The 25,659-nt window shown below is 43.2% G+C and overlaps 3 protein-coding genes across 6 annotated transcripts; all 3 read right to left on the bottom strand.

Annotated features, from left to right (window-relative positions):
- Positions 1-3,507: 3,507 nt before the first annotated feature.
- On the bottom strand, positions 3,508-5,835 carry LOC138200391 (regulator of G-protein signaling 2-like). Its single transcript, XM_069153002.1, has 5 exons — positions 5,343-5,835; positions 5,134-5,223; positions 4,714-4,775; positions 4,374-4,540; positions 3,508-4,266 (listed from the first exon to the last, which is right to left on the bottom strand). The coding sequence occupies exons 1-5, from the start codon at positions 5,423-5,425 to the stop codon at positions 4,093-4,095; spliced, it is 576 nt and encodes a 191-aa protein (XP_069009103.1). The 5' UTR covers positions 5,426-5,835; the 3' UTR covers positions 3,508-4,092.
- Positions 5,836-14,479: 8,644 nt separating this feature from the next.
- LOC138200389 (regulator of G-protein signaling 5-like) lies at positions 14,480-17,069 on the bottom strand. Of its 4 annotated transcripts, none has more exons than XM_069152998.1 (5): positions 16,319-17,069; positions 15,917-15,976; positions 15,551-15,612; positions 15,194-15,360; positions 14,480-14,897 (listed from the first exon to the last, which is right to left on the bottom strand). In XM_069152998.1, the coding sequence occupies exons 1-5, from the start codon at positions 16,396-16,398 to the stop codon at positions 14,709-14,711; spliced, it is 558 nt and encodes a 185-aa protein (XP_069009099.1). In that variant the 5' UTR covers positions 16,399-17,069; the 3' UTR covers positions 14,480-14,708. The 4 variants fall into 4 exon arrangements, with proteins under 4 accessions (XP_069009099.1, XP_069009098.1, XP_069009100.1 ...); XM_069152997.1 differs by having other exon boundaries at positions 15,551-15,615; positions 16,319-17,067; XM_069152999.1 differs by lacking the exon at positions 15,917-15,976 and having other exon boundaries at positions 15,551-15,615; positions 16,319-17,068.
- A 3,413-nt stretch (positions 17,070-20,482) lies between these two features.
- LOC138200388 (regulator of G-protein signaling 21) lies at positions 20,483-24,523 on the bottom strand. The gene is made up of 5 exons (XM_069152994.1): positions 24,367-24,523; positions 24,149-24,244; positions 24,007-24,062; positions 23,746-23,912; positions 20,483-22,313 (listed from the first exon to the last, which is right to left on the bottom strand). The coding sequence occupies exons 1-5, from the start codon at positions 24,441-24,443 to the stop codon at positions 22,128-22,130; spliced, it is 582 nt and encodes a 193-aa protein (XP_069009095.1). The 5' UTR covers positions 24,444-24,523; the 3' UTR covers positions 20,483-22,127.
- Between the last annotated feature and the right edge of the window lie 1,136 nt (positions 24,524-25,659).

Here is a 25,659-nt window from a genome sequence, read left to right as displayed (position 1 = left end):
TGCGAACTGTTTGGTGTCATAGACGGATTTCCAAAAACAAATATCTCCCCTCCCTCCCCCCCTCATCTCAGCCTTTTATACTCAGGCTCGAAGCAGCTATTTGTCAGGTGGATCTTTGCTGCCACCTAGTGGTGCAGCAGTGGAATAACACAAAATGCTCAGTGCACTTTAAAAGGACATCTAACAAACTTAGTTTAGGAGTTATAAATTAATCAGTGAAGCTGCGGGATCTTTTTAATTTTTTTAATTTTTTTTTTAGAAAGAATAAGATGAAATCTTATGTAGAAATTGAATATTCTCACCTAATATGAGCATAAAATACAGCTGATTAGTGCAGCATAAGGTAACGAAGTCAGAAGTGACTTTTTTTTGTTTTGTTTTTTTGTATAGCACCTTTCACAGGTATAAAATCACAAATTGCTTCACGTGAATTAAAAAACAGCCGGCAAACAGGATTTTGAACAAATCACAGTTAAAATCACAACAACAGTTAAAATCACAACGACAACAAACAAACGAGCGCGCTATTGGAAATGTTTTAAATGTAGCGGGAGTGGAGAGATCGTCGTGACACGGGAGGAGAGCGGTGCGCGTCTTCGGCGCAAACGGTTTGAAAAGCTCGGTTTTAAAACGGGGTCGGAGGGGGCCGGGTCGGTACTTTTCGATCCTCCGACCTCAGCGTGCGTTTCGGCGTGCAGGTTTTGACCCGCGGAGAGCTCTCAAGGTTTCGCAGCAGTATTGTAAAATGAAAGTTTATTGGAACCCGGTGACGTGAGGACAGAATCGGACTGTGAGATCTTTTTATTTTTAGTTTTTTGGAAAGTTTAAACCCGGGTTCGAGGAGGCCTGACTTAAAACGGCAAAAGAAAAAAAGAGCCTTACAGTAGGAGAAGAAATCAAAACACGAATCATCATCTTAATCTCCGTAGAAAGGACTACGTGTGTGTGTGTGTGTGTTTTTTTTGCAGTACGTTGCTGTTTTGAAGACGGGAGTCTGTTCCTCCGAGGTTGTTTTCGGGATCGCACCGTACGGAGAGGCTCGGCTCGTTTTACCGGCTGCGCTCGAACACGATGTACCGAGGACGCCGGGTGAAGTCTGACGCATCTGCAAGTCGGCTGACCGAAGTAGGACGTGGCCCGTTTCTAATTTTGGATCTGGTGTTTACGTACGAGTACTCCTTGGACCCGATCCCAGTAGTCTTGTTGCGAAGATCGTGCGATGCAACGGTGTGTGTGTGTGTGTGTGTGTGTGTGTGTGTGTGCGTGCGTGTGTGTGTGTGTTTTACGATCCTGTGTCCGGCCGTGCGGATGAGCAAACAAAAAAAAAAGAGTACTCCAGCTCGCCAACACCTTTTACGTCGACTCGTGCGTTTTCATTAAACGCGCCCCTTTTCGTCGCTCTTGAGTCAGACGCTACCAAAAAGAAAAAAAGAATTTGGTCTCGTAAATAACTCGACTGCTGCGTGATGGAATGTGTGCCGGGTCGTCCCGCTTTAAGGTTCAAGGAAAGTTTATTTGTACAGCTCATTATCACATGCAAGCGCCTCAAAGTGTTTTTCGAGGCCCATGGCAACAACGGCTCGGTGTCCAGATGTGGAAACAAGTCTTTGAACAACAACATTCAGATAGATAGGTATGTTACAGCAGCGGCATGTACGGGGCAAAGCAATCAATTACAGAATGTAAAATAGAGGTAGTAAAAATATATATAAAAAAAAAAAGCATTTAGAGCTGCAAATCAAGACTTTTTTTGTTGTTTTTTTTAGCTTCGGTTACTTTTCTGACGAATACTTCTGTTATCTGAGGTCGGGAAAGGAAGCCGGCGTGGTCGGGAGATGCTTGTTTCTTTAGTTTGACCAGCTGTCCCAATATTCAAATCGATCAAATTTTTACGAAATACAAAAAGGTTAATAGTTTTTTTTTCTTCATAATTAACATTTACAAAAAAAAAAATTGATTGCAAAAAGCCTGAAGGAAGTCGCCCAAACAGAAATCCTCTGTTCACATGCCGGATGTGTAATCAGTGTGAAAGAAATTTACAAAAATGAGAAAAACAGAAGTTTCAACTTTTCATAAAAGAATTCCGATCAGACGGGATTTAGAAACGTTTGCATTTTCGAGACGCTTTGAGCGGAAGTGCTTTTTGAATAACGCTAATTAAACACGTTTTGTATGCATGAAAACAACAGTCTCAATCAAACAATCTCTTACATCTGTAACGTTGTGTGAAACTCGTGTAATTTAAGACTTCCTGAATGACTTGCATGATGAGTGATATCCTGTCGGACCACTGTTCTCCTCAACGGGCTCACTTTGTGTTTGTGTTTTTTTCCATCGGCCCGTCGGCGTGCGGTTTTGTTTTTTTTGATGAAAGAGAGACGTTGAAGAGCCTCCTTGACGCTAAATGCGGATTTACGTTTGCTGATTAAGCAAGTTTTGTTTGCAGAAATTCTGCAGGATAAAAAAAAAAAAAAAAGCTCTGAAAAACTGCTTTTTTTTGATCCAGCAGGCCTTGAGGAGAGACAGAGAGAGAGGAGGGAAGCTGTCGGGAGCATCGTCCGCCGTCCGCCTCAGCTCGTGAGTTCACGGCCTTCGTATCAGAGAGCAGACACACACTCTCTCTCTCTGCTGTCACTCAGGGTGCTCCTCTCTTCTCCCGGCTTCAAACACAGGGCGGCGATGTTACGGTACGGGGAACTCAAAAGTGCAACGGAAATGTTCCCAGAAAAGACGAGGCACGTTTTTGGTTGCGCAACATCGAACGCAACATCTCGTGGAAATAAGTCGGGTGTGGATGCGCGCACGAGTGTCGATCTTAGTGTCTTATTTCCACTTTTTAACACTGTAGATAGATAACAGGGTACATTTGCTCCAGATTTGTTGTTATTTTGCGGATCACATCGTGTCATCAGCTCATCGGCTTCCTCTTTGCCGCTTTGATTCGTTCTCAGCGCTCGTCGGCACCGTTTTCATCCAGTTAAAACCTGCTGCTCCACGACCTCACCGCCTCCAACTGGATCGGAGGTAAAGTTGGTGAGTAGCTGGTTTACTGATATTTCCACTGGGAGATTGGTGGTGACCGAAATTTGAATTAGGAGAGTGAATAGTGCACTTAATATCAAACACGACTCTGAAATGAATGTTTTTACCCGCGTCGGCTTTAAAGGGGATCGTTTGTTTATGCTGCCCCCAAGTGGCCAAAACGTTACCTCAGATAAAGTTAGTTGAGGTTTTTAATTGAATCAGGAATATAGATTTGTGAGTAAACTAGATGTTACAGCGTTGAAGTCATCAAGCAGTAGTTTGCTGAATGAAGATGGTGTCGTGGATGAAAGCCCAAAAAAAGCAAGTAAGTGAACCTTTGAGCCTAAATTATTTTCTTGACGCATACATGTTCTCAAAGAAGTCTCATTGTTGAATTTATAAACAAAAGCATCAGAAACGTTTCAGCACTGAAGAATACATTTTATTTCCCAGCAGTCCAGCTGCCCCCCCCCCCCCCCCCCCGCCCCGAGCTTCAACTCACATTAAACACATCCAGCAATATCACAATATTTACAGTGTTGTCACAGTTAATTTCAGGCCAAACACGGCCGTCGGTAGAAACAGTGAATATTATCATATAAATAAGATAAATAAGTTGCGCTTTTTGTGTGAACTGGCGCAAATACAGCAGAGAAGTTTACGTGAAAGTCTTCAAGTGGGTTTTCAAAACGGAAAATACATTCTGATGTCGGTTTAAAAGAGATGTTGAATTCGGCGTTTGGACTTCTCTGCTTCAACGACAACATATTTCTTGAGCTGCATCGTTGCGCAAAAAGAGCGAACACTTGTAACAAAGGTGCCCGGTGATGGAAATGTCACCTTTCTTTTTTTTTTAAATCCCAGCCGATGGAAATACATCTGCGCACCGCCCACGGCAACCAAAGCAGCGTCCGACCGCACCGTCCCAGCTTCCTCGTTGAACGGCTTCGGTTTTTGCATCCCCCCCCCCCCCCCCGCTCGTCGTTAACTTTGCATTTGAGGTTCTGTGACGCGGCGGCGGAGACGTCGTCTGCGTTCCCGGCAGTAAACTTTTAAAACGCGCTCGCTCTACGCCCGGGCGGCCGCGCACAGGTCTCTGTAGAGGTCGGAGTGGATGAACCTGGGGTAGGAGTTGTTCTCCATCAGGCTGTAGACTTTCCGCTGAGCCGCCAGGAAGCTGGTCGCCGTCGGCTGGTGGAGGATTTGGACGATGGCGTTTTTGGTTTGAAAATCCAAGTTAATCTGTGGAGAGAGCGAGAGAGAGAGAGAATGAGCCTTTTGATGTCCAAATTTGAATAAAGGAAAACTCACAGGTGCATAAAAATCAATTGCCGTCTGTTCTCCGCTACCTCTTTGGGTGCTTCGTTTTGAATGAACTCCTCGTAGATGCTGTTGGCCTTGGACGACAGGTCGCGGTGCGACGACAGCACCCTGAAATCCTCGCAGGCCGTCCAGAACTCGATGTTCTCCTCGCAGAACTCCGACTTCAGGAAGATGCAAAAGGCCGCTTTCCCGTCTGTGCGCGGGCGAGACGGGAGAGGTGTTAAGAGACGAAGGACAGCGAAGCCGCTTCTGGCTTTTGTTTTACTGAGGCCAATAAAACGCCGTCATTCGGCTCCGGGTTGCCGTGTGACCTTTGAGACGCTTTTATGCAACAATGAGTTGTTCGGGGAGGTGAAGGATACTCACATTTATGACTGAGTAGTTTGTCAAGCGACTGCGCCCACTGGTTCACGTCATCAGTGCTCGGCCTGAGGGAAGAGGACGGAGCGTGAGGAAGACGTTAAAAAAAAAAAAAAGATTTTCTTTGCAAAAAGTTTTGGCTAATTACTCCGTTAAATTAAGTGCATGATTTATTTCTCTTCAGGTATTTAGTTTTACTTGAGTGTGCATGCTGTCACACATTTAAATTGGAATTAAATAAATGATAAAATAACAGTGTATTCATACAACAATATATATACATATGTGCAAAATAGGTTAAAAACTTCATCAAATACAAAATGAATTGTCGATTTAAAATGAAAGAAAACTAGAGATGGAGTGTAGCACAGACACACATGCCACGCATGATAATTAATTATAATCCTTAGAATAAAAAGATCTCACCTGTACGATCGTCTTTTCATCGGATGAAGTATCGAGTGAGAAGAGTTTGTCTTCAAGAGGAATCTGATTCTGTTCCTCCAGTTTTTCCTCCTGTTAGAAAAAAGAAGAAGAGTTCACTCGTCAGTACGGTTCCTTTTTTCTTTTCTTTTTTAAAATTTATTACAAGGTCATCGCGACCAGGAACGTCCTCCATTTAAACGCCGACTCACTTCATCCCCTTCTTGTCTGCGGGCAGGTCGCTGGGCTTCGTGCAGTCGGAGAACGCCATGTCGTGGGATGAGATCTCTCTCATGGTTCAGTCTCCTTCTTCTCCTCTCTTTGACTCGTCAGGCGATCTTTATAGTTCCTCTCCAGCCCCGCAGTGCAGAGTGTGACAGGCTTGGTGGGGGGGGCACGACGGATCTTCAACGTGATTGGCTCTCGTTGTGTAAACAGCGACGTGCCCTGGTATGACTGTGCGGGCCTGAGGCAATCACAGGCTGTCACCGCATAAACATTCCCTCCCCGAGCAGCCCGGCGGGCTTTCATCTTTTTTTTTTTTTTTTTAGGTCGAGGCGTGACGTCCGCGGTGGCACTCGATGCACCTTATTCTTAAAATAAAAGTTACGACGGTGAGCGGGGTGAACTTTTCCCTCATTTTATTTTTTTTTACGGGGGGGGAACTTCGCATCAGTTTCTGTGATTTCTATCCAGGTGTGTCCAGTTTAAAATTGTGGAAACACATTATAGTTATAAATAAACCAGATGCCAAAACAACACACGAGACAAGTACAGTGTGCTCCTGCCAAAAAAAAAAAAAAAAAAAGTGCCTGCCGTTGCCAGGGGCGACTGTCCCTAGACCAACTCTCCTTTTTACAACCGATTCATTGCAATGTTGAAACACGACCTCGCCGTGTTCTTGCTCGGTTAATTACTCACGGAGGGCGTGGGTGCGTGACGCATGGGCGACTTCAGTCGCGGTGGCAGGTTGACAGACGGGTACAAATAGTGGTGATGTAATAACCTCACACCTGTAGAGATGAATGTGAAGACATTCGTTTTAATCCTCACCCCCACGCCTCCCCCGTATCAACTGCAGTTCCTAAAAAGCTTCGGCGGTTACTTCGAATGTTGTTAAAGGTTACGCGTCACCTATTTTTGGAGAAGCTCTAAATCGGCGTGTTTCAGAGAGCCGTTCGCTTGAAATGCGGCTCAGTCAGACGGACGCACTTCAGGCGAGGAATTGACCATTTATAGAAAAAGGTCGCGGAGTCAGATTTTTTTGCGGATCAGGGCCTTTTCAGGGAGCTCTCGGAGGGATCCGAGCGGCGGGGGGAAGCTGATCCTCCTTCAACAAACACACGCGCAAAACACAAGTTCTTATTAAAGTCAACAGCGCAGAAGCTTCAGTACCGGAGGAGGAGGAGGAGGAGGAAGAGGAGGAGGAAGAGGAGGAGGAATGCGTCTTACGCGTTGCCGGTCGGCTGACGGATGAGATCTGTGGAAGCGTGAACGAAGCGGTCGATAGCGATCTTGTTCGAGTTTCTTATCTGAAACCATCCAGTCGTTGACATCCTGTTATTCTGTGCAAATACGACATCTTGAACATATTTTTTTATCTCTATATCGGCTTCGTCATGAAGACGTATCTCGACGGCCAAAAATCTGCATTGGTGTCATCGGCCGCGTCGGAGCCGAAGGACTCTTGGCAAAAAAAACCTGAAAATACGTACTTCGAACGCACGTCTGAAGTTCGTTCTGGCGAACACAGATTTTAAACATCAGGAGCATTTTTTTGCATTAGTTTTGAGTTTACTTACTTTACTTTAGTTGCTTTCTATTTTTCCCTGATGTTTGCAAGGCGCTTTTCTTCTCACTTTTACTTGTACTTTCATTCAGGTGATTTCTGTGCTCATCGCATGTTGAGACAAATCTCACCGAAACATTTAATTCATTTTTTTTTGGTAGAAAAAGACAGATTCTTGGCCCTAAATATTTCTAAAGATGTAATAATAATAAACTTTATTTGAATGGCACTTTTCATACAAGAATAGCAGCTCAAAGTGCTTCACAGCAAGAAAACGACATGCAGTGTTTCACATAAAAACAGATATAAAGGAACAATATAGAAAAGAAACGAGAGGCATAAGAAACAGATCAAATGCATAAAATTAAAAATGCGCAATATGCATTTTAAAGGCGCGGTAGTTCACGTAGATCATATAGATTCGATTTGACTAATATGAATACTGCGTTTCTAAGATGATGATAATATAACAACTAAATTCAGTTTCTTTAGTAAATGTTTCCAATCCCAGGTTTTAAGAAGCTGACAACGTGCCAGTTATGTGTTCTTGAACACTCATCACGGACACATCCACGTTGATGAAAGCATCCGTTTCATGACACACACCACGTACCGACTTGTGTATAGTATGTTCTTTTTTTTTTTTTTGGTATTTGTACAGATGCACCGTGTCGGATGAATCAAATGTCTCGTTGTTGCACAGCTGAACCTGCTGGTCCGGTTTTTGTTCTCTACACCGCTGATGAGTAACCCGCCTCCACTCGGCGCCAACGCTGACATCTTTCCGCTCGCTTTGTTTGCATTCGAAGCTGCGGCCGTGAAAAATGTTTGTCTTGCCGTCGTAGCGACGAGAAGTCTGCGTGAGTTTTCAGTGGGAAAGTAAACGGGAGGATAAAAATGATTTCCATGTTTCACAAATAAAACAAATTAAAAATAAAAAATAAAAAAAGACGTTATAACGGAGCAGCGGTTGGTGCACCAACACGGCACGGTCTGGTTGGTTTAACAATGTGGATAACGGCTTGAGAAAGTTACCCATAAAGCACCACGGCAGGTCCTCGGTCCGGTAACAATACGGGCTGACGATGACATCATGTCCCAGAAGCAGTAAAAAAAAAAAAGAGGCTTTCTGTTGTGGAACAGGGAACAGCCCGCATATACAACGAATCATCACAATTTGTTCTATATCATCAAGCGCTTTAATGCATCTGCGTCACCTGCTGTGCTCTGTTGCCCCCCCGGGCCCCCCCGGGCCCCCCATTCCCTCCCTCCTGCACCCGGTTTGGAGCTCCGCTGGGTGAAAACACCTCATGTGTTTATTATGATGTGCAGACTGTGTGTAAGCAGCCGGTCTGTTTAGAAGTGGACGAAGAGCAGAGCCAAGTTTCCACTGAGGCACGAGGTCCGTCCGGAGGTGCCTTTTTTTTTTTACGTAGGTGATTCCCAGCACGGTGACTTGCAGAGTTTTGGGCTCTTTTTTTTTTTTTTTTTTGGTGTGTGTGTGTGGAAAAGATGCAAAATTCACAAACGTCCCGATGCACTCTCAACCCGACCGGGAGCTTTTTTTTTTTTCCATGTTGGCATGATGTCTGTCAGCACCAAAACCAACCCTGCATTCAGACTCGCGTACTATTTTTTTTTTTACGTTTTAGTACGTACTGCGGCTACCCTTAAAAAGCATCTACTGCTGCATGTACTACATTTACAACTGGGACGTACGACTTCATCATGTGTCTTGGACTTTGACCCACTTTGTCATATCCGTCTCAATCCGACATTTGTAGCTGAAAGAAAAAAAAGGTGCGATTTGAAACGAGTACGCTTCCTTTTAAAGCCTCTTTTTCTTCTCCACCTTGTTCCTTTTGTGGGCGGAGCATCAGCGCCACCAGCTGTCTCGGCGGCTCAGTCGATGCTACGTATCGTGTGCGCCGCAAAGGATTGTGGGTCAGAACAGTCAGAGTAGCATGCTGGCCTTCACTTTCATTAAAGTAGAAGAAAAAAAATGTATATATTTTTTTCCTGCGAGTAAAAAAACATTAGAAGTAAATTTCTTGTACACAAACAGGAAAAATGTAGTTTGAAAGTGTGTGTGTGTGTCGACAAGGGCAGGTCGAAAGGTCACAGAAGCATCGCGGCAGCATCGTTACCGTGACGAGTGGAGGGGTGTCACCTCCTGACCCGTCCCGTGAAGATGCGTCTCCGTTAATGGACTCGTGACGGTCGATTCCCCCCGCCCGCCCGCCCGCCATCTACAGTACGTCGAACGTGCCCACAGCGACGGTGAACGGTTTGTGAGCCGTGACCTCCCTCGCTCTTCAAATGTACAATGTTGCGGAAAGCTTAGACAGGAAACAGCAGATACCGTCTCTCTGCCCCGCTGCGCTGCTGGGATGGCATCACGTCTCCAACGGTGACCGAATCTGTTACTTTTTGTTTTGGTGTCACAACAGGAAACGCAGTCATTGTCTTTTTTTTTGTTGCCTCAGTTAAAAAAAACAAAAAAACCTGTGAGACACCAGAGCCAAACAGAAACAGTTAGACAGTGTGACGGTGTTTTAGTCACAGCGTTCTCCAAATGTGTCACAAATACCGAGCGACTTGATGGATGCAGGAAAAAAAAAAAGAAGCTCCTGGGCAAGATTTGGCAGCAGGAAAAGAGTTTTCATGACCCAGCTGAGAGAGTATATGCAAATCTCAGCTCGCTATGCACTAAAAAATGTGTCCATCCTGTGGTCGCAATATGAAACCACTGTACACGTTATTATTTATGTATCCCTTCAATCATCCTTTTTCCCCACTTGGTCATAAAAATCATAGTCGGCCACTGGCAGAGGTGGAAGGTGAACTTTATTGATCCTAAGAGGGAAACTCAGTCAGTCAACAACATAAAGTGCAGCTCCGACCCATAAAAACACACAGAAAAAGAAATAGTGGACATTATGTTGCTCTACCTAAGCCAGTAAAACAAAATCCCTAGGGTTTCAATAAAATACAACACAACAATAATAATACAGGTCAATACAAAGACCGGAAATAATAAAAAGTCAAGTACTCCTAAAAACTAAAAGGCTAAATATTCACGTGGATACAAGCTGAAGTCAGCTGACACACAAGCTGTTTTATGAAGCATCTTCAAATGGGTCAATCGATGCTATTTTCTTTTCAAATGAACTATAAATTCTTAAAAGGCAATTTCCCCCTTTTTATGTGGATGTCCTCTCAGTGTTGATAGCAGTAGTTAAACTGGAGCAGTAAATTCCTCAGTGTGGGATACTGACCGTGGAAGTGGACTTTTTCTGTGCTTTGTATTTTTCTTGCTGGCTGATGTACCAGGACACGTTGCGAGCGAGCCTCCGATGCCGAAAGACTTGTCTGTCTTTTCGAGACAACAGGAGACATGACTGATTGATTGCCCGTCATTAACACGCATTCGTAGTCCAGCTGAACCAAATGAAAAGTGTTTGTACGAGCAGCCAGTTTGAATCCTGAAACCTGACGGGGCAACGTGTCGACTTACCAATTCGATATTTTGCATAACAGCTCTGTGAGGTTTGTTTTACAGGTTCAGCTGCTTCACCGCTTTGACACCTTCATGTGGGAGTTTGGTTTGAAATGGTTTTCAGAGACGAAGGGGTTTCAATTCATAACCAAATTTTTGTTTTTGAAAAAAAGTTGTCCTAATGAATAATGGCGTGTTAAATGCAAATTAAACATCAGTGAACCTTCAGCTCCACCGAAGAGACGACAGACGAAAACATATCCGTGTTGCAGAGACTTCGCACTTTATAATTACGGCCTTTTTCTTGCACCCTCTTTCTTCTGCGATCGCTTTAGTAGCACCCGACTGCAGCAATTTATCTCAATAAACCAACTCCTTATTAACAGCAGTGAATTAAAACGCACGTTAAATGACATTTTCTTTTAACAATTTTCTCCCAATCTTGTTAAAATCTGCGTTTACAAATTTGTTGTTATAAACAAATGGATTGTCCGTGCCGTGTTTAGCCAATGAATATTAATAGTAAGAGTCAGTCAGTATTAACTTGTTGCATTAAAACTTTCATTTACCTGTAATTCAGTGTTTGCATGGAAAACTGCAGCCTGCATCGCCACCAGTGGTGGTTCAGACATGAAATCTAAGATGTGGCCAAAATTGCACAATGATAAATTCCAACCGTGTAAAGGCGTGCGTGTGTGTGCGCGTGTGCACGTGTGTGTGTGTGTGTGTGTGTGTACTATATGTGGAGGTCAGCACGAGCAGCACATGAGGAAAGCTTTGCCGAACCTCCCTTTTTTTAACAGAAGCTGACATTAGGAAACCAACACTTCCTGTGAGAGAAGAAAAAGTTTGAAACAGTAGGACTGGTTTATCTGTAGCGATCGAGGCTCCCCCTCTTCTCACCCCCCCTCCCCCCCCTCCCGTCCACCCCCCTCACCCACCAGTGAATACGTCACAAATGTAGACCCAGCAATTCTTCAAATACTCCACATTGTACGGATATTTTTTGTTGTTGCTCACGGCTTCGGGTTGACAGAGAGTTTCCACTCGTTATTGAGGCGTTGTCCCCGCTTCGTCGGCGTGTCCAACGTGAAGTCGCCGACAGTGTATTTGTACAGCGAGCACATAATTAAGCTGCCACAGCGTTGATGAGGGAGCACTTTCATCAATCGCAGACTGCAGCACAGTTAATCACCAGGTGCACTATTGGCAAACCACACAAACCCCCGCCTGCTTCTATTTCTGCACGTAGACACATTTCAAAGGAGGAAAAAAGTAAGTTAGCGTTGCTTTTATGAAGCCGTCCGTACCTGAATACTTACTTGCTGCAGTCCACCTCGAAGCCTTACTGAATTTATAAATATAGTTTTTGTCGTTTTCAAGCCATTGTGTTTTTTTTTTTTTTTTTTTTTCCTGAAGAATTAGCTGACTTGAATCTAAGTTTTTTTTTTTTGTTGAAATATTTTGAAAACTATTGCAAAATGAAATCGCTGCAGGTACGAATAGTTCTGATGTCAAATATTCGCCTCCGATATTTCATAGTTTTGTGTCGTTTATTCGCCCCCGGCGTGAAATGACCTTCAGTTTGTGAAGGAACGTAACGGATATGAAACTCAACCTAAAGCAATGCTAACGTTAGTTAATGCTGATTATATTACTGCCGTGTTTCCCATCTTACTGGAACCTGTTTGTATTTGTTGGAAATGAGAATATTTCTATGTAAAATTCATAAACTTTGGGTATATGAGTATGATAATGTTGATGCTGCATCATTTAAATGTAAAGCTGTAAACTGTCGATATAATTGGTTATGAAGGGAGCACGAGTCGAGAAGTAGCTGCAAAAATGTTGAATAAGTTGTCATCAAAGCACAAAAACATTTGCGAACACTTTTCAGTATAAAACATAATCTGTTCAAAGAAAATGGCGCCGTGCTTCTAATTTCAAAATCCGATCAGCGACCTGCTCACGTCTTTGAATGTTTTTTTTTTTTATATTTACCTGCATCTACATTTTTCATTTCCTCCAGCAGAACGTTACTTCACCTCTTCGATCTGTGAGAGTTTTGATAACCGGCTGAAATAAAACCAGTTCAGCAGGACTGCATTCCTCTGAGGAACAGAGAAGGTTCACAGTCAAGCAGAGAAAATCTCATTTCTCACAACGCACGACAATTCACAAGAAACTGGAAGTCCAGGCCTTCCTGTTTCAGACGATTTTCTGAGGAAACTGCAAGCACAGGATAGTGTTTTCTTTCATGTAATTTCTCTTCAACTTTAAGAAGAGAAATTACTACTCAAAGACACCAAAGTAACACTCATTTGGATATTTTTAAATATTTTGTCACTTTGGGTAGATTGCTGTGAGTTTGTACCTATTTGTATGTTTTCTAAAACATTTCTCAGTTAAAAGGCTGAAATATCTAAATATGTGAGACGTTTATAAAAAAAAAAAAAAAATCTAAAAAAAAAATCTGTATATATTTAGTGATGTAGCAAATCCATCCAACGCGGTGCTGTAACTCTTGGCTTCACCAGGTCTTGGCACAGATTTTGTATTTCCATGCTTACGCGTTGCAGCATTACTTATAAACATATAACAAACGGTCATATGCAAACATCCATTAATTTCCAAACGCAATGTTTTGAAGATCCCTCACTGTGAGTGTGTTGCCGTCTTCTTTAAACACACCGCGAGGCTGAAATCGGAGCACGTGGCACTAAAAGCTGCAACTAAAACCGTAGTGGTGTGTGCCATTAAAAAAACAAAACAAAAAAAACAACAACAAAAAAAAAAAAAACGTGCAAGCAGGCAATTTAAATAATTTAATGTAATTTAAATCACTAACACGTTAACAAGCACTTCACACACCGCAGCAAACTTTGTACTCAAATGGTGACGATGAATAATAAATAATAGCATGTTTAACTTTTAAGGTAACTACGAACTCCCGTAGAGTACATTCACACAACGTGCTTTGGAAAGCAGTAATAAGGCCTATTCTCAGGGTATACACAGAGTTTTAACATCCTTATCATGCAATGTGAAACATCCTACTTCTATATTTATTCCACTCAAACAGTTCATAACACAAAATCCCAAAGTCTTTGACTTCTGAGTGCTTCGACAGACTTTTTGGCCAGCGGTCGTGCGCCGAGGAATTCAGTTTCGACGCCACCGGCAGCAAGTGGACAGTTTGTAGCTGCTACGGTGCAACTGGGCTCCACACGAAAAATGTGCACGATTATGTAATCATAAAAAATAAACTGACTTCTTCAGGGGTTTGTATCGAAAGAAACTACTTGTACTTTTTTTTGTAGTTTGGAAACAATCAACCTTAAAAGATATTAAATAATTGGCACAAAATATTGCAAAATAAGGAGCCTAAATCTAAAAAAAATATGTGTATATATCTGCTTCGATCCCATCTAGATTAAAAAGACAGATCGTTTTAAAGTGTCCCAGAATGCCTCTCGGCGGACTAAGTGGCTCTCTTGCGACCTCTCGCCACAGATGACGTATCGGCATTGAATAAGTCGGTCTGCGATAGATTTGTTGTCGTCCTCCGTGCCGTCATCAGATAATCGGGCCATCTCTTTTGCGACAGCTTATTCTGAGTCAGTGGCGGTTAAACCGCCACAGATAAATTCTCGTACTCACACATACACGCACGCACGCACGCACGCACACAGTTAATCAAGTACATCGTCCATCCTCTATATCTTTATCTGCATAGGAAACACCTCTGCAAAGAAGGCCAAAGGGGCGTCTGTTGAAGGGTTCGCTTACGCAAAGAGCGGGAGTCGGTCGCCCCGCTGGTTCCGTCGCCGTCGGAGACGTTCGGTTCGCTTACGCACGCAAACTTATCATCCGGTGCGAAGCGCACGCTTTGCAGGGGGTCGTCACCGTCGAGGCTGGTTCGTGCGTCTCCTTCGTCCTCGGCCCTGAGGTGCGCGGCGCTCGATTGTCGGGGGTCCTCCCACGACGCGACTAAAGAGCAGTTTGCTTCTATGCCGAGGTGTGAGGCCCCTCCCACCCACCCCCCACCACCACCACCACCCCTCACCGCACCCCGTCCCGCATGTGTCCGCGTGCCGGCGCCGGTTCGACCCTCCTTCCTTCTTTGTCGTCAGTCCTTCCTCCCCGAAGGAGCTCAAACATTTCCAGTTATGTTTTTTTCGTTCTTTTTTTTTTTTAATACGTCCTTTCTCTCTCTGTCTCTCTCTCTCTCCGTCTCTCTCGCTCTCTCTCTCTCTCGCTCTCTCGCTCTCTCCCCCCGGCCCGGCGGCTTCATCCCTTCGTGGCGTCGGCGGCGAGGTTTTCCAGGAGAGTTCTGTAAATGTCCGAGCGGAGGAACCGCGGGTACGAGTCTCTTTCCATCAGCCCGTAAACGATCTTCTGAGCGTCGTCAAAGCTGTGCACGGTGGGAGTCTTGACGTTCCTTTTGATCTGCTCTCGGGTGTGATAGTCAATGTTGATCTGGAATGAGGCACACAGGCAGGAATGAGGGGATTTGAGGCAGGAGCCAGAGATGTGAGATTTAACATTTGAGCCGGCATATACAGTATATATACGGCACTGGACAAAGTATGCGGATCTTGTACCAATACAGCAACGTAAAAATACCCCATTACAAGTCCCGCATGAAAAAACCCCAACGTAAGTGCTGGTTTGATCCCTCTGACTGATATATTCTTACACAAAACATCGTGGCATTATTAATACCAGAGCATCAGTGCGTCAGCAGCTGCGAGACCTCTCCGAGTTGGACGTACCTCTTTGGGCGATTCTGCTTTAATGAACTGCTCGTAAATCTTCTTGGCTCTTGAGGACATTCGAAAGGAAGACTTGATCTTCTTGTAATCCTCGCAGGTGAGCCAGAACTCAATATTCTCATCGCTGTACTCAGATTTGAGAAAGTTTCGAAAAGTGGCCAGTCCATCTGAGGGAAGCACCGGGGGGGAAAAAAAAACAGGCAATGAAGCACGGATGACAACCCCGTTTTATCCCATTTTTATAAAAAAGAAAAAAACAACCGAAAAAAACACAAGTACTCTCTTCAAACTTTCATTCTCACAAACATGATTTACTGTTCTTGAAGTATTCTCGTTCTCAGGGGAAAAGGAACCTACATTTAGACTCCAGAAGCCTTTCCAGTGACTGTGACCATTGTTGGGTATCTTCTAAACTTAGCCTGCTGGGAGAGAATGCAAGTTGGATCACTCAACCAGAATCAAATTTGGGTAAAATAAAGCTGCGAAGGGGGCGGCAAAGGACACAGAAAGCAGCCCCTAATCAAGAAGGCAGAGCACATGTGCTTATCAAATTCAAAGAAAAATGTCAAACCCTGGGATACGTTGGGCGTGCGCTGCCAAAGCAAACACGGTTGTCTCTCGATCACTCGAATCCTTTCGGGATGCCATAGATGGAAATGATAGGAGCAGGGCCGGCTATTTTAGAACCGAGATGTATGCAAAACACTCCATAAGTCTCCTTACCTCTCAGAGCTTGATGAGTGTGAGAACATGCACTGGAGTCGGCACATGAAGTTCTTTCCGCTGCGCAGAAACGAGAAATACATGAGCATCTATCCCTGCTGGATTTACCGCTGTTAAATTAGCTCCCAGTAAATCTGTCAAAGCATGTTGGGCATGTAAAGTAATTAGGGCAGGAAAGCATGTGACATTTAAAGTTAGATTACATTATTTTCAGAAGATGCTGTGAAGCATTCATGATATTCTCTATATGTGCCCCGCTTCGTTTTGACCGTCGAACTGCATTATCTCGTATGAAATGGAAAAACGTCAACTAAAAAAAGAAGAAACCCCAAAAACTCGTCATGCATCAGCACATTTACTGGACAAGCCGGCTCGGTTTATTAAAGTGACGGTTTCACTCACATGTTCTTGTTTCTCTTTCTGTCATCTCTGTCCATGATGAAGTGCTGCGTGTTGGGTGGGTCGACGATTAGGCTGGGCATTGTTTTGTTAAGTCCACACTCTCGGGCTCTCCGTCTTGGTCATGCTGCGGCTGCGAGACACTTAGGAGGGTTCCCCCTGCGATGCAGCTTTTTATACCGAGGTTTCCTGTTGCTATGTGCCGGGGCTGCTGGGATACATCAGCAGCTCAGACTAAAGAGGAAGCACCCCTTCCTCCTCCTCCTCCCGATTCCTCCTCTCCTCCCACCTCACAGCTAGAAACAACACATACTCACACTGTACCGCATGTATGCCTCCCCTCCCCTCGATGCCTTACACCCTATTATGTCTCGCTGCCTCTTCTCCTCTCCTTCTGCTGTCGCGGCTCCTTCCCGTTAAATGGACCTGCCAAAAAAACAGCCCTCGCTGCGGCTGAAAGCATGCTGTGTTCCCATTATTTTTAGTCAGGCAGCACAGATGCAAATGACAGTGACAGTGACTGTGATAGGCAAATCGTGACCTCGGCTCCCTGTGTGTGTGTGTGTGTGTGTGTGTGTTTCGGTCGGCCACTGGCGAAGACAAATGGGCGAGCTCGTTCGTCCTTCGTGGCGAGAAGACACAGGCTTTTTAGCATTTATTGATGCCACAATAGGGAAATTGATCGAAAATCTGGCGGAAATTCATGCAACACGAGGCCACGGCCACGTGTGAGAAAGAGGAAACGGCAAAACGATTGCAACAGAGGTTCAGCAAGGCGACAGGAAGTCAGAAAGACTGTCAGATCATCATATCATGACCACTCTCTTGTATCACACGCAAAGATATTGTTGGAAACTTTTTCGGCGCGGTCAAACCGTAGACTTCAAATCCTGATACGATGAGCAGAATAATTGGAAGTCTGTGTTGTTTTGAATATTTAATCAATATCACAAATATGGAAAACATTGGAAAACCCTGAAAACAGAGGCCACGCTCTCAGCTGGCAGGTTTTTAGAGGAGCAACGTGAGCAAATGAAGAAGGAAAACGAGTATAAACGCTTGCATCATCTTTTAGATTGATTTCTGTGGCTGACTCACCTCAAAATGCAGAAACTGTAACATCAAATCACACAAAAGGACAGAAATCCAACGAGATCAAATACTACAATAATGAACACGGACATCATTGCCAATGTCAACAGACTCGTACGTATTTTGACGGACCACAGCCGGTTAGACGTTCATGGGACCGGGAACGGACCGGGATGAAGAGAAACAACCCGGGGTCGGCCAGAAACCGAGTTGCGGTGTGAGAACTTGTAGTGAGCTGGACAGCGTCTTGGCGAGGGACTAGCTCTAGCTGAGATTAGTGTTAGCAGCGCTGACCCTTGACTTTTCATGTTTCCTTGAAACCAGCGGCGATCTGTGACAGATGTTTTGGCTGGCGTTAAAGTGCCTGCTGATAAAAAAAGGAACAGAAGAAAGAACTGTGGGAATTTACCGGCTTCGACATCCAATGCTGGACTCGTGTCTCGGCTTCAAAGCGGCGGTGTGTTTGAACGAGTTCCTGTGTGTGGAGTCTGTGCCGGTGGACGTTCGTGGTGTCGAACTTGACGGCACACGCACAAAATTGAGGAGGTAGTTAGAGCGTATCCAGCTTTCTTTGCACGGCTGGCTGATTGCTTTGTGTGAATATCAGTTTCAAAAAGTTAAAAGAATTTATCGGAAGCAACGCCCCACTTGTGGTGTGGCCGCTCGATGTGTTGGGACACGGGCTTCAGACGTGTGTTTGAACCAACGAGCACTTTGTTTGAAACACGCCTTAAGCCGGAGGTCTGAAACCTGTAGAAAAATGTAGCGTTCTTGGATCGTGAAATGGATTCTTCCAGGAGCGTTACATGTCTGTTATGCTACCTGTAATGAAAATAGAAAAGGTCAGGGGTCAGAGGTAGAACACGGGCAGCGAAGGTCCCAGCCAACGTCATCATACGACTATAAATCTTGACTTGGAAGAGCGCCAGTACTTCTGTGACTGAGACTGTGAGCTCTCAAATTAGCCAACATGTTGGTCCCCAAAGACGCCTTTTCCAGTCCCCATTCATGTTGCTAATAATACTAATCCTGAACCCCAAATGTCAATGTTGCCTAATAACCTTGACTCGAACAGTTTGAGGACTAGCCTGGTGTTACCAGACCCAATCTGTTTATATTAACCGGACTCAGTCGTTGCATCATACTGGGCGTAGACCTCGGGTCGATTAAGCAATTATCGGAGCAGCCTTTAACCAATCGGCATTGACCACCGTACGCACCGCGACCGTACGGAACCCTACCACTGCTGCAACTATATTTAGGAAATTGCTTTACTTCACTTCACCGCCAACGCCGATTGCTGATTGGTCCGCCCCTTCGGAGCCGCTGTGCAAACATTGATGCGAACGAAGGTTTCCAGACTACAATCACAACAAAGAAAACTGAACCTCCGAACAAATTCTGGCAAAGCTCCAGAACCTGCATTAGACTACTAATCCTTTGACACACCGCAACCTGCTAATCCAGGTGTAAAGATGCCGTATAAAACTGCTATGGTAAGTTTTAAGTTGAGAAGAAAAGAGATCAAATCCCTGCAAATGTCGCCACTCGCCTCGCTCCAATTCAGGCTGTGATTTGAGGTGTGACAGGACAGAGTCGCACCATCTGCCTCTGACTTCACATTGGTTTGAAGGGTGTCTGCACACTTCACTTTGAGATAGAGCTGAGGGTGCTTTATTCTGCCGCTTAACACAGAAACGTTTTTTTCATTGTACATTCAATTTTCCAAACTCCGTACGTGTCGGTCGATTAAAATCAGCTTTCAAGTGACATCGTTGGGAATTACGCTGGTGGATGAATCTGAACATGTGCTGTCAGAGGTGTCGAAGGAATGCAAATATATTTCATGCTGAGCTTCTAGATTGACACTTTGTAAATGCTCTGATTTAAATTGCAGCGTACATGAATGTAGTTACAGATTTAAACAGGTGACGCCTGACAGAATATGACGATGTTATGTTTAATCACGCTGTCAGTAAATGTTACAAAAAGGTTAGCAAACAAGAAAAGCTTCTTTGAAAGCCGCCCCTGTTCACAACCTGTTGCCACAGGCTGCCCTCTTACAATCAGCCCTTTGGCTCGGCTTCACTGATGCTGCTTTCCCCTCTTTTGCCCAAACACGGTTATAAGTACTGAAGCGGTACGAAGAGTCATCAAACACTGCGAACCGAGAGGTTCTTCTGCGTCTACGGTTACAACATGGAGGTACGCCGCGGCGTGTGAAGGTTTAACATTCGGGACGTTAGCCTCCGGCATCCAGATCTGTTAGTAAAGATCCCCCAACTGTGACTGTCTTGACTAACACCCTGCCACCGACAGTACTCACTTCCTTTTTTTCCGCTACCATGGCAACGGCGCCGGGGCTTTGAGAAAACAGTGACAGATTGTGCGCGAGGAATCGTGCGCCGTGTGATGGAGGAGATGTGTGACCTTTGTCGTTTATCAGGGACAACCCCTGACATCCCGCCTGTACTCTGAGTTACTGACGTACGACTGTGAAATAACTGTGGAGGTCATAAATAAAAGCCCACGAAACCAGGCTGTTAAATTCAGCCCGAAGCCCAAAGTCACGTTTAAATGCTCCTCATCAACAACAGCAAACTAGTTCCATAGATTTTGACTAATGCATTTCCTGCAATATCCGCTCTTGCAATACAACCTCCACTTGCAGATGTAGCACTTTTTAGCTTTCAAGATTAGAGAAAAATGTGGGTGTCGGTTACATACTGAAAACATCAACTTGAAACATGAGTCATAAAGTGTTTATTAAAACACTTTTTCCCCTACTCCCCCCCCCCCCCCCCCCCCCCCCCCCCCCCCCGAACTTTTACCAATTTGCTTTTGGTGCCTAAACCTAACTGGACATCGGATTCAGGATACAAACTGCAGTTTCTGGTATCAAATTCTATTAAGTCAGCTCTTAAACATAACTGGCCAAAAGTTTTTTTTTTTTTTTTGTGGCATTCGCTTTTCACTGTCCAAAACCGAATACGGCACTTCAGGTCGGGAGCGCAACCAAGAGCACGCTGCTGGTATTCATGCCAAATGTCACAAAAACGGGTGTAATACAGATGCTGATGTTCATCAAGCGACATAACTTTATTAATATTTGGGAAAATTATAGCTTACCCCTACTACAGTCTCAGAGCTTTTTGATCGCCCCTCACATACTGAACTACAGACTGTAGTTTGAGGTCAAAAAAGAGCAGTTACACTGTTATACTCAAAATTTTACTTTAAAGAGGATTTACAGTCAGTCCACATACATTTAGCTTTTAGGCTTTTACCAAATAAGGTTTAAAAACCTTTTCACATATAAGATGCAATGCGTACGCACGCTGAAAATACCTAAGTAATATACCTTTTTCACAAGCTCTCAAAGTGAGCAAGTGTTCTTCAAAGTAATATTTCATATTAACGATATTGTTTTTGCACCATGGCATTTATTATGCTTGGAAAGTCTGCTCCGTTTTAACCAGATCCGGCCAGGAGTAGATCAACAGGCCATATCACATTAATCTTTATTAAAGTGGAATAATAAAAAAAAAAAAAAAAAAAAGGTTATTATCCACTTTTCAAACTTTTATTTGAGCAAAAGACTTTTCCCGCATTACTATTTTTAAAGCTTATTTTTCTAAATAACATACTTGTGTATCTCTCCCGTCATTGTCTGCGGGTGATGAGGTTATTCCCCTAACAAGGCAGCACATTCAGGCTGATCTGTTACGCATCAGGTTGTCTGATGACTCCAGTGTTGTCGTTTAAGCCCCCTGAGTTATTATTAGCTGCCTCAGTACTCCTTTTTAAGGCACAATTCTCAGGAATAAAGCCATCTACAGAACAGAGTGGGATCAAGGGTTACAGCAGGGTTACTTTTTTCCAGTTTGGTAAACCCTATTGCTGGTGTATAGAGTTATATCTGCACCTAATTAGAGGATATATCAGACATGTGACCAAAAACAGAATCTCCTTGCTGGGTGAGCTGCGGAAACTGTTTGCCTTTTTTTTTTTTTTTTTTTTTTTTTTTTTGACTCATGCCCATCACCATGTCTCCACTTAGTCAGTCAGTCAGATAAATATAAATTCTGACAGTGTGGAAATAGTCAGGATAATAGGAATAGTTATAGACGATGAGTATTGACCACAATCATCCGCTGAAAAGAAGCCAAAGTTGGTAAATGGGGTTTTATATATTATATATATATATATACGATTCTGAATTGATTACACATTTATGAAACTAGGTCATTTCATTCCACATATCAGAAACCATTTTTTTTAAAAACATACCACTCTTTATTACTGTGCTCACTGCACCTAAACTTACTTCAACTTTCAGTTAACACATACAGCATTTTAAACAACTCTGAACCTCTGCACAACCATCCAAAGTACTGACACGTACAGAAACATTCTCTCTCCTCTAACTCACACGACTTCTGTCTTATTGTATCTGCCCTGCTTTACTCTTGTCCACAACGTTTCATCAATACATCATCTTGCCATCATGAAAAAAAAAAAAGAAAAAAAGAAATCTATGTTGCACAGGGTTGAAAACATCCTTTCAGTTTGGGTTTAAGAGATGCTCTACCCTGAGGGGAAAAAAAAAATGTTTTTGAAGCTTTGCCTCCACAGTGTGAATTATCAATTCAGCCAAATAGACGAGATAAAAGGAGGTGGGTTGAAACAGCATTTTGATGCCGCCATCTTTCTTTTTGAACTAAATGTACCACAGAGTCCTGGATTTGCGCTTCAGACTCAGGTAGGCATCAGAGTGCAGGAATCTGGGGCAAGAGTCTCTCGCCATCAACAAGTAAACATGTTTCTGGGCCTCGTCGAAGCACGAGATGCTCGGTTGCTCCAACGACTTCCTGATCTTCTCTCTAATGTGGTGGTCGACGTTGATCTAAGGAAGAGACAAATAGGAAAGTCAATATATACTTTGTACTGAAGATTCAGGTGGAATATAGACTATACCAACTTCATTTCATTTTTTAAGGTCATCTGTATTGCAACATTTTTGATCTAAAACTTAAATCTTATGGTACGACTTAAGAAAAGACAACTTTGTTTGGGCATTATTATCACATGCAAAGATTTCTCTCCATGTGTTCAAACCTTTGACAGGAATCATAAATAAATGAAATAGCCGCAAGCAGTAATTCGCAGGTTTCGAGCCCTTTGGCGCTCAAGAGAAGGAAGCAGCTCATTTGTCTAAAGCTAAAACTGCAAGCAGCAACGAGCTGGTCGAACTTAAAAATCTACCAATCTTTCACATTTCTATTCACATTTTGACTGTTAATTGTATGACACCATCTGACCAATTGTGATCATATTTCTTGGGATGCATTAGCAGTTCATGTCTAGTTGTTTTATCGTCTAGCTCACGGGAATTTGAGCCGCAACAAGACAAACACAAATAATAAACCGATAAAAAACAAAACAATTGATTGAACCCTAAAAATCGAACCTCAAAGTCCCCTCATGTCTTACAGTCACCAGGTGAAGTTGGAGTGAGAACTTCCTTCATCGAGACAGAACATTAGAAATCAAACTACTCTTTCCAGAAGACTACTTTCACAAGAATAAATTTTCACACCTGGTTTTCTATATTCTGAATCTAAGTAATTACAGCAAAAGTATGTGCTTCATACGGCTCCATATTGTCATCTGGCTTTACTCGTGTTTCAAAACCTCCTAATGGCTGTGCTGTTCGTAGCTCGCTAAAGACATCCTCCCTTTTGCTGTGTGCTTGTGTGTGCGGTTGTGTGTTTGAATGTGTGTTACAGCTCAGACTCAAAGATTTGGATTACAGTTGCTGGTTTTACTTTCTAAGTTGATAAAGTATGTATGTATTTGTTGTTGTTGTTGAAAAAAAACAACATTGAATAATGCACAAACATTCAGTTAATCATTTAGGAAACGGGAAATACTTCAAACCAGATCATTTCACTGTTTTTCTAGGACTTGTAGCTAAATTCCAATCTCTCTAAATAGATTTAAGGGGTTCACATTTGAACAGATGATTTAGTTGTGATTAACAGGTACAGGCAGTCCTTCACCAGGACTGACAGATATGGAGAATGCAGCGCTACAAGCAGTGGAAGTTATGACATTCAGGAGTCATCAGTATTGCTTCACTGACTTTATGCATTTTCTCATTCCTCTTCTTCATATGAGGGTGCAGTTTGTTGTGCTGATGAAGTAATACATCCTCCTGTTCTGTTTGGAAAGATGCACTTCATATTTGAGATTGTGTTCAGCGCGCTTAATTATGCCAAAGGCCAAAGAAAGCTACTTTTTATTCGATCACGCACCTCCAACCCTGCCAAACTGACCTCTCTGCAGGCTGAAGGCCGGATGAACTCCTCATAAATCTCCTCCGCTCTCCAGCGAAGGTCGTCCGGCGAGGCGTTCGAGCGAAAGTCTTCGCACGCGAGCCAGAACTCGATGTTTTCCTCACTGAACTCAGACTTTAGAAAAGACCGGAACGCCACTAAATACTCTGTAGAGGTAGGAAGAGTTAAACAAGTTTATAATTATTCATAATTTAAAAGCCATGAAAAGATCTTGACGGTCATCTTTGCGAGAATTCTTACTTTTATCCTTTAGCAGTTTTTCCAGAGTCTGGTGGAGTTTATGGTCAGTCTGCCAACTGTAATTAAAACAAAATTGACTGTTAACTTTCCCTCCAATGAAAAACATGATGACTGAGGTAATTAGCGGTGCAACATCTTCTACCTGAGGTTTGGAGGATCCATCTCATCATTCACTTTCTGTACAGAGATGCACTGCATGTCCTTCTTACGCCTCTTTCGTTTAAGTACAATATCAATCCTGCAAAACCAATACAGTTAAATTACTGTAGCGTTGTACATTTCACCACTAATTAAAACAAATGTAAACCAGTCCACCTCCACTCGAAGCCTTACTCTGTGTTATTAGTCTGTTTGGCTTACCTTCTGGGCCGCTTCACATTTGGCATTAAATCCATAATTTCATGAAACCGAAACTTTGAAAACAAAAGTTTAGGCATTTTAACATCTCGTTTATGTCTTCTGAAGAGATTCAGTACTCCTGTTGTGATGGGTGTAAATAGTACTGTTCCCTCCTGGGCTCGCCTTAAACCTGGCAGGAAAGGTATAATACCAATGACGCTGAGGGCCTGCTGGTACAGGTACCTGAATGCCATTTGGATAAGCATTCAGACGGCTGCTGGTTAGACTCAGCTGCTGTTGTCACTGACTCACAGCTGTAAAATTTCCAGTTGGAACAGATTTTTTTTACTTTAATTTTTGCAAAAAAGGTCATTTGTCTTGACTCTGTGATGGGCCTGCTGTGCATGAACATATGGACACCTGTTTAGAAAAATTCAAAGTGTGCTGAATGTAAGGTACTTGAAGTGATTTATTGGCCCAGAGCTGTACAATAATTAAGGTTGGGTGATATGATATGATGAGAAATGTATGATAGAAACTACTATTATACATTTTCTACTGAGGTAGTTATTAAAATCTGTGTTTGTTTCAGACAGAGATTGTTGGATCAATGTTAAGAAGAATCTCAATTTGGGGGGTAAATAACTAGTAAATAAGTAATAAACTAGTAAAATAATGAACATAACAACGTAAGTTGGAATGACTAAAATGAAAGATATAAACAAAATTGGAAGAGTCGGAAAATTCCTTCTGCTAAAAATAATATGCTCACATAACACCCGATTTGACCAACAATGAATTGATCCAATTATCAAATACTGACCCTGTCGTCAAAGCTAGTTATACATAACTTCTTCCTGTGTGCCACAGAGTTCTACTGTTTTCCAAAAATGATGAAAAACACATCAGTGTGTTTGTGACATGTTACTTCATTATCATGAATTTGGTTAATTTGGCAACAATCCCACGTACACCATCTTGCTGCTGTTCTATGACACCAAATCCAAAGCGGTAAAGTCCCAGACAGATACACGATTTACCACTCTTTGTAAAATATTTGGTAAAAACCAAAGTGCCAATGTAGTTTAAGAGACCTCTTTCAGTGAATCTGGACTCGTCTCCCAAAGATGAAAATTTAAACCATTGTCCTCAGGTGAAGTAAGCGTCATCGTAACACCCCAAATAATTGGTTGCCAAACTACATTAAATATATATATAAGTATAAGATTTTGGGTTCCTTTATATGGGATGACAGACAACCAAGTTGGGACTGTAGGTGACCTGTCAAGGAATGGGGACAATTTAAATAGACCT

Source organism: Embiotoca jacksoni, unplaced genomic scaffold (genome assembly GCF_022577435.1).
Source record: "Embiotoca jacksoni isolate LCO1_2020_lvr unplaced genomic scaffold, fEmbJac1.0.p SCAF_19, whole genome shotgun sequence".
Lineage (NCBI taxonomy): Eukaryota > Metazoa > Chordata > Actinopteri > Embiotocidae > Embiotoca > Embiotoca jacksoni.
The sequence above is the reverse complement of the archived record's forward strand: the minus strand, read 5'-3'. Positions and strand labels throughout refer to the sequence as shown.

Excerpts from the sequence above, each read along its gene's own strand:
- LOC138200391 (XM_069153002.1), bottom strand. The coding sequence starts at position 5,425 with ATGAGAGAGATCTCATCCCACGACATGGCGTTCTCCGACTGCACGAAG. Across the intron at positions 5,224-5,342 it reads GCAGACAAGAAGGGGATGAA|GAGGAAAAACTGGAGGAACA; the intron begins GTGAGTCGGCGT and ends TTTTTCTAACAG. Across the intron at positions 4,541-4,713 it reads CAAACTACTCAGTCATAAAT|ACGGGAAAGCGGCCTTTTGC; the intron begins GTGAGTATCCTT and ends GCCCGCGCACAG.
- LOC138200389 (XM_069152997.1), bottom strand. The coding sequence starts at position 16,398 with ATGCCCAGCCTAATCGTCGACCCACCCAACACGCAGCACTTCATCATG. Across the intron at positions 15,977-16,318 it reads AGAAAGAGAAACAAGAACAT|CGGAAAGAACTTCATGTGCC; the intron begins GTGAGTGAAACC and ends GTTTCTGCGCAG. Across the intron at positions 14,898-15,193 it reads AAGCAGAATCGCCCAAAGAG|ATCAACATTGACTATCACAC; the intron begins GTACGTCCAACT and ends GCCTCATTCCAG.
- LOC138200388 (XM_069152994.1), bottom strand. The coding sequence starts at position 24,443 with ATGCCTAAACTTTTGTTTTCAAAGTTTCGGTTTCATGAAATTATGGAT. Across the intron at positions 24,063-24,148 it reads ATGGATCCTCCAAACCTCAG|TTGGCAGACTGACCATAAAC; the intron begins GTAGAAGATGTT and ends TTTTAATTACAG. Across the intron at positions 22,314-23,745 it reads GGCCTTCAGCCTGCAGAGAG|ATCAACGTCGACCACCACAT; the intron begins GTCAGTTTGGCA and ends TCTCTTCCTTAG.